The following is a 10,434-nucleotide window of genomic DNA, read 5'->3' as shown; positions in this document are numbered from 1 at the left end:
ATCCTCCGCTGCGAACGGCGCGGGAGGATGAGGAGGTCGTGCGGGAGAAGGAGGAGGTCGTGCGGGCGGGCGGTTTTGTTTCCTTTTTACTGCGGGTAGATTAGCGATTGATCGAGCGTGGCTTGTTGCGTGGTTGATAGCGTTAAACACAGAGTGATTAAAAGCCATTAGATTTTGATGATGAATGAATGTGATTGTTTGGATCTGTCCTTTTCTTCTTTTTATAATGGTAGTAGATAATCTGATCAACAAAGTCAGCCTAGTGTCTCTAACGTGGAGAATCCGCAGCGCTCCGTCACATCCCGCGTCGGCGAGCGCTTCTCCCCAAGTCCCAATCCCTTCGCCCTGAAGCCTAGAGACCGGGAAAAATGTTGATGCCGCATTAACTTCGTCTCTTCTCCAAACAACCACGCGTTGAAGTCCCACCCGCAATCACCAAATAACCCATCCGCAGCCGCCAACTCTCGCCCTCTGCCCCCGTCTCCCGCGGCGGGGGATCTCATCCCGGCCATCCTCTGCTGCCCGGAGACCCCCGGATTTCCCTATTTGGTTTGATCATCTTTCTGAGCTTTTCTTGTGCTGCTTTCCTTAATTTTCTTCCTGGCCGCGGTCCAGTCCAATCCCCATCCACAACCGCAGCCCCTCGCTCCTCGCCGCCGCCGTGGGGATTCCCGGCTTGCCCCCCCCCCCTAGCCCGCGATCTTTTGCCTCGGAGTCGCTCCGATTCCGTGCTGCGGCTAGTTGGGATTCCCTTTCTGCACCCTCAGCTGGAGCAACCACTACCGAAATCCTCTGTTCAGCAATAAAAAAAAAATCCAGTTTTGGGCAAGGGAACCGCTCTCCCACTTCATTCCCCAACTTTGCCTTTGCACCGTCCGGCGAGTCCAAATGGGGATGCAGCAATCCAAGGAGGAGCTGCTGTACCAGCAGGTGAACTACGGCAACATCGAGGGGATTCGGAACCTCCGGGCGCAGGGCGCAGGCGTTGAGGCAAGGACAGCGATTTCCACAGCATTCTTAGTTTGGACCTAGGAATTAGATCAAGTCTATTGTGGTCTTGTAAAGCTGGGAATCAAGTGAGTTAACTTTTCTTGTTGGGGTTGAATTTCTTGCTTGCTTGCAGTGGATTGACAAGGAAGGGAAGACGCCCCTGATGGTCGCCAGCATGCGCCCTGATCTGTTGAATGTGGCTAAAGCTTTGCTTGAGTTGGGTGCAAATGTGAATGCATATCGGCCTGGTATGGACGCTTTTCTCATACCAAACTTAGCGTCTTCGCTTTAGTTGATTCTCTCCATTATTCCTAGAATGTATAACAGGGGATTTTTCTGGATGGAGTGGAGTGAGTACCAATTTGTTGTTATTCTTAGTTTGGACCTAGGAATTAGATCAAGTCTATTGTGGTGCTTCAACCAAAAGTAAGTTTTATAAGAAAAAAAACCCAAAGTGAGTTGATTTTGATACGACCATAGCCCAAAAGTTTTAAAGTTGTGCATACTTTGGGATATGGAAAGGACACCTTGAATTTTCTAACTATAATTTCTCACTCAAATAGAAACCAGCACAATATGTGCGCAAGTAAAAATATAGCCTATGTTTAATTAGGTTTGAGGATTGCATGCCATGCAAAACAGAATCAACTCAATCAAGGGAACTGTAACATTACAGTATTGATTGACTTGCACCGTGCCAACTCTGCTTTAACGAAATGTGATCCTTCTATGTTAAACAAATTAGAATCCATAGGATTCTTACTGGATGCATGCTAAATAAAATAGGTTATCATTTTTTTGTCGCATTGTTGTAATGCCTCCCTTTTCTTTTTCTGTTTGTAGGATCACACGCTGGGACTGCATTGCACCATGCTGCCAAAAAAGGACTCGATCCGACTGTCCATTTACTTCTCTCACATGGAGGTTTACGATGCTGCTGTAGTACCATGTATCAATTGTTTGCCATTTGAATTTTGTACGTTAAAAAACCTTCTGTTTATGATTTATTTGCAGCTAATCCATTCATAACAAATGATGACTGCAATACCGCACTTGACCTGGCTAGAGAAAAGGGTCATGTGAACGTTGTAAGGGCCATAGAGGTATATTTTTTACTTCACGTCCTATTTTGCTTTATTATACTTCGATTTGACTTGCACATTTTCGTTTGTTGCTATTTGTTCTTTAAGTTGTTTATTGGTTGCTATTTCGTTCTTCATTATCTTCAGGGACGGATTTCTCTTTTTTCTGGATGGATGAGGGAGAATTATGGTCCTGGTTTCTTGGAAGCGTTTGCTCCTCAGTTCATGACTAGGAAGATGTAATATTCCCGTGAAACTTCATCGCGTACCACAAGCACATAGATGTGAGTATGTTTTACGTGTCTCTAACCTAAGTTAAATCTTTTCCCCAGTTGGGCAGTGATTTTACCACGTGAAGCACGGAGCCCGACAAGACCTGTCAAGCTTGAGTTAGCTATATATCCTGAATTGCAGGTATGAAAGTCTGCTAAAATGCTGCTTTGGTATGGTGTAGCCTAGTAATGTTTATAATGCTGGATATGTTGACATATTCATATCACCCGCAAAGTGAACAACTCTTTTATGGAACTCTTCCTATTTAACATGAGATAAGCAGTAATGTAATTATTGACCTCTCATTTGTTTCTAGTGTATGCTTCCCACATTGTCTAGTTCAGTAATCACTAACCAGTAGCATTTGTCATATTATTTGTGTTGAAATTTGAGTTTCTGGAGAAAATTGCACATAACTGGCCTTTTATTATTTGATACATGACAATGTCTCTATTTTTTTTTGATTTCTTGCACATGAATTGAGATTCACAACAGTTATTGTGGCACAATATACTCAGAAGGGTGATTGGTTAGTTAATCCATGCACTTGCATAGCTCCTGCAGCACCTTCTCCAATCCTCCTGATTAGGTTGTTGGTTTGCACCTGGTAACCGGATCGACGGATGAAAAAAGGAAGGTCTATAGAAACATGCTTTCCCCGTGTGCAGCCTTGGAGTCCGCACCACTTAGGGGATTAGTCTAGTAATTAGTATGTATATTGATTATTCCTTAAATATGAATTAAGGTATATTACAAATGTCTTAATCCACAATAATAAAGTTGGGATAGTGCATTTAGTTTGTTTTCGTAACATTCTTAATTCTAGTCAATCATTTTTTACCAGCGTCACCTCACACATCCAACCAGAGAACCTATACTTGCATCTTGTTAAACCAGCTTGTCCCGAAGGAAAACCTACACCTACTTTCATTTTGTTATATATTTGTATTAGCTATTTTTATTGTATTTTTGTGTATATATTTTATGAAGTTTCTTATTATTTGTAACATACTTTTTATGAATAAACAGGCTGCTAAACCTCGTGTTGTTGTCAAACTTTGGAAATCTCAACTTGAGGAACCAAAGTATAATCTGGCTGATCCTTCCATGACAATTTTTGACAAAGTTACAAGTACGTGCAATATTTCATCTTTTCAGTTTATGCAAATTTGAATTGCATGTTTGTGTTGTTGGTTACATGCTTTATCAATCTTTGCCATTTTACTGCAATTTAATATCATATGGCCATCTCACTAAAAAAATTATTTGCTGAAAGAGCAGAACACAAATTCTTGTGTGGTTGATTACTCAAATTTATTCTTTTATTTATCACTCTTTGGCATGGAAACACGAGGTTAGAGTTAGGACTTGGGAGATCTATTCTTTTTTTTGAGGAACTCATGAGTTTGGTTTTACCCTACAGGAGAACGAAAATTACTACAACCACACACATAGTCATGTATGCTTTATCACTCTTGTTGTTTGCACGTTAAATTATCTCACATAAAGCTAGTTCGTTATTTCTACATTGTAGTGATTCCTCCTGCTCTCTACATCGCTCGTGCACACATGTATGTAGTGATTCATTTTGCTCTTCTTTTTTTTCTGAGAAAATGCAAAGGGCTTTTGCATTTCATTGCATTGAAAAGGTAGAGTTTTGATACATTCCTCCTAGGAGGTCAATTACAAATGAGGGTCAGTGAAACTAGTGCACGTCCCAGGTAGGCGGCAGAATGACGCGTAGGCCGTGGGCGCCCGCTCTTGCCCACTGCTCGGCTTCCTCTTTGATCTTCGAGACCAGCACCTGAACCAGGGGCTGGGCGCCCTCGAAGATGCATTCGTTGCGCTGCTTCCAGATCATTCGTGGTGTCAACAGAGCAATGGAGGCTAGGCCCTTACGGATCAGTGTTGGCGTGTTTTGCTTGGCCTGCAGCCACCAGTCCATGAGTGAATCTTCATGGCTTGGCCCTGCAGTGGTCATCCGTAGCCAGGATAGGATTTCATGCCAAGTCTGCCTGGCGAAGGGGCACTCCAAGAGGAGGTGGCGCATTGTCTCGGGAGCCTGGTCACAGAGTGGGCATCATGGCTGGTGCTGGAGACCGCGTCTAGCCAAGTGGTCGGCCGTCCAACACCGGTCTTGGTTGGCCAACCAGTGGAAAAACTTCACTCTTGGCGGCGCCCAATTCTTCCATATGAGCTTCCACGAGAAGCAAGTCATGGATCCCTGGTAGGTGGCAAGATAGCAGGAGCGAGCAGAGTATATACCGGAGGCCGTCCATCTCCAAACTAGCTGATCAGGGGTGTCTGAGAGCGTGATATGCTCGATCGCCAGCCAGACTTGAAGGTACTGGCCAATCTCGTGTATGCCCAGGGTCCCGTGAATGTCCCTGGCCCAGCTATGGCCTTGCAGTCCTTCAGCGACGGTCTGGATTTTGCGCCGGTGCTTGGGTATGCACTTGTAAAGTGCCGGGGCTATCTCACAAATGGACTGTCCATTTATCCAACGGTCTTCCCAGAAATATGCCGTTGTTCCGTTTCCGAGGGTCATCGTGGTGGACGCGAAGAAGAGCGCTCGCTCCTCGGCAGAGAATTGTAGGTCCAGGCCATTCCAGGCGCGCTCATGGTCAGTGCGCGAGAACCATAGCCATCGTAGCCGCAGAGCAAGGCTAGCGCGCTCCAGATCCTGGACTCCCAGGCCTCCGTGCGATATGGGGCGGCAAACGCGGCGCCAGTTGACATGGCAGTGGCCTCCGTTGGCGGCAGCGCGGCCAGCCCACAAGAAGCAGCACTCAATCTTCCAATTTGACGAAGCGTCTTCTTTGGCGGCGCGTAGGCGAGTAGTTGATGCACGGGGATGGCACTCAGCACGGACTTCACCAGTGCAAGTCGCCCAGGTTTGTTCATCAGGTTGGCCTTCCAAGCGGGGAGCCGGCCGGCAATCCAAAGTGCATATCTCTGTGCAAATGTTCTGTTGGAAAACGGACTATAGGTACTTCACATTTTTTAGTGACGTTTCATTACATTTTATATACTTATTGCATGGCTGTCTGTAAGAAAGTACCTTTTATTATTGTACATAGCATGTTTTCTGTCAGATGGCCTGCACTAAAATGTTACTATGTTGCAAATAAAACTTGGACTTTTGCTGCCAGGTCATGCTGTTCTAATTTACATTTGAATATTTGCAGAATCTAGATACAAGCTTTTACCGGCTTATGAAGGTGACAAGCAGCAGCTTCGATCATTTTACAGTGCATGTTGTGGCATGGCACAGGTGATATAAGCTAAACTTCCTGAAATGTTTCCCCTTGCTAATGAATTTTCTGTCTCAAGATCTGAGACAGGCTCTAGTTATTCTTGCTATGTTCTGAACTAGTTTGGAAGATTAATCTTCAGTTTTCACAGTTTTCATTTGACCAACATCCTCTTATAGAATGTGTGTATACGAGTACATAGCTCAGTAACCAATAATTATGATGCAAATACATTTTTTTTGAACTAATGTTGAACTAAAGTTTGGTCTGTGTTGATGAGAATCAACAAAATTTGTTAACTTCAGTATAGAAAAAACAAATAATCTAATTATGCATAGATCCTCTTTTGTTAGGTTGCCAGCATGGTTCCTGCACGACCAGTGAATGCCCCCAGTCCAAATCCAATTCCAAATCCGTCTTCGGCGCCTTCAGCGGAATCGACTCCCAGTAAGGAGGATGTTGAGTTAGCGATGGCTATCAATGCCTCCATCCAATCAGCTATAGCAGAGGGAGTGCCCAATGTGCAGCCAATGACATCAACGAACAGCTCTCTCAACGGATGGGGCTCACCAGATTCTCCAGCGCCTTCAAAAACGAGTGGCCAAGCACAGGTTGATGCTCCAAGCAGCAGCAAATACAATGGATGGGATGTACCTGGAACAAGCTCTAACCAAAGTTCATCGAAACCTAACAAAAGTCAAAATAACAACCCTTCGATTGCGATTACACCTGAGGCACTTCCGGTTCCAACACCAACTGCACTTCCGGTTCCAACACCAACTGTACTTCCAACTCTTCCAACACCAACTGCGCCACCACTTGCTGAAGGAACCTTCTACGATGGCCCTATTGAGTATCCGTCCATAGATTTCACACCAGTTGATGTAACCATGCCACCCACGGAAGGTGGTGGTACGGCGCTAAACTCTGCAAAACCTGTAGAAAATGAAGCCGGTGCAAGCAGCAGCGGTAACACCCCCTCTGGTACTTGTGTGATTTGCTTGGATGCTCCTGTGGAAGGAGCCTGCATTCCATGTGGTCACATGGCTGGTTGCATGTCCTGCTTGAAGGATATCGAGTCGAAGAAATGGGGGTGCCCCATTTGTCGTGCCAAGATCAACCAGATTATCCGCCTGTATGCAGTTTGAACAGCTAAAACAATGAAGCAGCATGTCACAGCATTGATGGATGCTTCCCCCTATTAAGTTCTGATATGAGAAGTAATGTTATATTGCTGTTGCAGGTGTACTATTACAAATTACTCCACACCCTATTAAGTTCTATGTGATCTTGAAGCTACAACACTGAAGGCAACTTATGTATATAGTTTTAAGACTTTCTATTTTGTACCGAAGAGTGTGGGCGTATTTGTCATGATCAGAGAGATTCAGCTGAACTGCTTTTGCTTTCATGGTATCGAGTATTGCTTCTGCTAGGTTACGAAGCTAGTTATCCATACGGCCTTAGAGCACCTGCAAATGCTGGCTTCGAACGAAAATGCCAAATGGAGGCTGAGCTCCATGGAGGCCTTAATTTTGTAAATTTCAAATTCATACTTTTGTGTTTCATTCTTTTTTTTTGAAAAAAATATGCATATACCTGGAGACATAATGTACATATGTGTAAATTTTCATGATGAAATATTTTAAAATGAGAGCTACAAAAAGAAACACAAATATGTGGCTTTTCATCACATGTACTGTTCATTCTCTAAGTCCATGTTTTTTTTGTGCAACTCGCAATTCAAGGTGTTTGATCATGAAATTTTACACACATATACATTACATCCTTGTATACATGTATATTGTTTTTCAGATTTTTCTAAACTGAGAAGTTTGAATTTTGAATTTTTCAAAATTAAGGCCTCCATGGAGCTCGGTATCCAAAACACCCAACTCTGCTTTAACCCCCTTTTTTTGTTGTGCTCCCTCTATCTGAGTTTATAACGTGGGCACATGATTTTCAGTCTTTATTTTGACTAATAAATTATATGTAATATGTCGAAAAAGTATATGTTACAGACTTTACTCATTTAAAAAAAAATCTATGATATGTCATTAGTGTATAGAAACTAAGGAAGGATTAATGGGCTACTTGACTAATTAATGCTTGACTTGTTAATCTCATGTTTGTTAAGCTTAATGAGCAAAAGCTTGCTCGTTAGGCTCATGAGCATTCATTAACCACTATTGTACAAACATCTAATGAGGGGATGAGGGGGAGCGCTCGTTAACAAGTATTGCATGAATAAGGGGATACGAGATGGTACACGTTTGTTGTTGAAGCCTAGGCAACCAAAGACGAGAAGCATGGATGCCCATGGGCCTTGGTGGCCGAAGTCCTAATCGTCCCGTCACCAGTTCTTCTTTCCTCATTTTGCTTTGGATGCGAGATTACAATCTATGTAACTAGAGTGTGGCTCTGCTTTTTAACGAAAGGAAATAGTCACAACAAGAAGAGGTGTGCTAATTGATGTCTCCTATGGGTGGACAGTGTCGACATGGGCTAAATAGGCTAGACTAACATGAAACTACTCGCACTCGAACATATCAGCGTGTGTCCCAAGCGTCGAGCACGCTATGTAAGGCATGTCGGAAGAGGAAGCCTCGTCGAAATCGTTATATGTAAAACACGATGTCGAGGTTTCTTGAAGGTTGAGAACACACATGCATGGGAGGGATCCTTTTGGGAGCGTGGCGGCTATGGGCTGCCCTCGGTTGGCCTAACTATCCCTATAGCCTTAAGGTTGTCGAATACGACGAACAACAAAAAACGGGGAGCAAACAGAAATGGTATCGGATTGATTTATTCAATTGTGTCTTGTATCAACTGTCTATCATCTCTCATCTACATATGAGGCGACTGGATTTTTAGTACAAGAAAAACTCTCAAAATCCTATCCTAAATATCAAACCTATCTCAGTGTGGACAAGTGAGCTTAGAACCTCCGGGCACCTCAAAGGCATCACTTGGAACCTCTAGGGTACTCTGAGAATGTTGTTGCAAGTTTTTGATCATCCCAGAGGCTCAAGGTTGTTTGGAACCTTCAGGCTATTTTTTCATGTACACTTTTACAACTTCTTGCAAATTCCAGAGGTAGCCCGGAACCTCTAGGACCAATCTTTTATACAAGTCAATATTTTTCATGTAGAGGTTGCATATGCTTTTGGGTTAAGATGATTCAAAGAGGACATATGCTCACCTGGACTAGGCGCGTAACTTTCATGTTGAGTACTTTTTTTATTTGACATCATCTTAAGGACGATTTCATGCAAGTAGAATTGGTCATCAACACATGCCCCTCTCCCATGTTATTCCAGAACGCTTGCCGCAAAAAAACTGATTAATGCAAGGGGAACTTGGGGCTAGGCCTTGGCTCCTGCACCTTCGCATGATGTGAAACTTCCTGAACTATTTTCCTATTATTTTTCGTCAGAATTTTTATAGGTATTTTTCTCAAACTGAGAAAAAAACAGGAACTAGCACTTGTCACTTGATTAATATGTTAGCCCCTCCGCAAAAAAAAATGTTAGCCCAATGAAAGTTGATACAAAGTATTGCCAAAGTGTATGTAATTGCTAGAAATATAGCATGAATCATACGACAATTATAGATACCTTTAAGACGTATCAAGGAACAACCGCCCCACTGTAATGCCCATGATGTGGTCCTAGTCTCAACAAATACTTTGCAATCCTCGCTAAGGCTAGAAGCGCATATTGGTCGCCCCAACATATGATTTCATAGCATACACGCACTGTCATATGCTGGTGAAAAAAGGTGGAATATCTGTTGGGGAACGTAGCAGAATTTTAAATTTTTTTATGCATCACCAAGATCAATCTATGGAGTAATCTAGCAACGAGGGGAAGGAGAGTGTATCTACATACCCTTGTAGATCGCTAAACGGAAGCGTTCAAGTGAACGGGGTTGATGGAGTCGTACTCGTCGTGATCCAAATCACCGATGATCCTAGTGCCGAACGGACGACACCTCCGCGTTCAACACACGTACAGCCCGGTGACGTCTCCTACGCCTTGATCCAGCAAGGGGAGAAGGAGAGGTTGGGGAAGACTCCATCCAGCAGTAGCACGATGGCGTGGTGGTGGTGGAGGAGCGCGGGACTCCAGCAGGGCTTCGCCAAGCACTACGAGAGATGAGGAGGAAGAGGGGTAGGGCTGCGCCAACAGGGGAAGGACTTCATGTGTTGGGCTGCCCCTTTGCCTCCACTATATATAGGAGAGAGGGAGGGCTGCGCCCCCACCTAGGGTTTCCACTCTAGGGGTGGCGGCAGCCCCAATCCCCATCTGGGGTGGCGGCCAAGTGGGGGGGGAGAGGGAGGCGCACCAAGCATGGGCCTTAGGGCCCATCTGCCCTTAGGGTTTGCCCCATCTTCTCCCTAGGCGCATGGGCCTTGGTGGGGAGGTGCCCCAGCCCACCTAGGGGCTGGTCCCTTCTCACACTTGGCCCATGTATGCCTTCGGGGCCCGTGGCCCCTCCTGGTGGACCCCCGGACCCCTCCAGTGGTCTCGATACACTACCGGTGATGCCCGGAACACTTCCGGTGGCCAAAACCATACTTCCTATATATCAATCTTTATCTCCGGACCATTCCGGAACTCACCCCCGGACCCCTCCAGTGGTCTCGATACACTACCGGTGATGCCCGGAACACTTCCGGTGGCCAAAACCATACTTCCTATATATCAATCTTTATCTCCGGACCATTCCGGAACTCCTCATGACGTCCGGAATCTCATCCGGGACTCCGAACAACATTCGGTAACCGCGTACATACTTTCCCTATAACCCTAGCGTCATCGAACCTTAAGTGT

General features: G+C 44.7%; 1 protein-coding gene across 1 annotated transcript; it reads left to right on the top strand.

Moving 5' to 3' along the window:
• Positions 1-316: 316 nt before the first annotated feature.
• Positions 317-7,010, top strand: LOC125548841 (probable E3 ubiquitin-protein ligase XBOS34). The gene is made up of 9 exons (XM_048712374.1): positions 317-990; positions 1,124-1,238; positions 1,834-1,914; positions 2,005-2,093; positions 2,220-2,311; positions 2,405-2,486; positions 3,375-3,477; positions 5,534-5,619; positions 5,953-7,010. Exons 1-9 carry the CDS (start codon positions 889-891, stop codon positions 6,745-6,747), a joined length of 1,545 nt encoding a protein of 514 aa, XP_048568331.1. The 5' UTR covers positions 317-888; the 3' UTR covers positions 6,748-7,010.
• Positions 7,011-10,434: the final 3,424 nt, after the last annotated feature.

Source organism: Triticum urartu, chromosome 1 (assembly GCF_003073215.2).
Source record: "Triticum urartu cultivar G1812 chromosome 1, Tu2.1, whole genome shotgun sequence".
Lineage (NCBI taxonomy): Eukaryota > Viridiplantae > Streptophyta > Magnoliopsida > Poales > Poaceae > Triticum > Triticum urartu.
The sequence above is the reverse complement of the archived record's forward strand: the minus strand, read 5'-3'. Positions and strand labels throughout refer to the sequence as shown.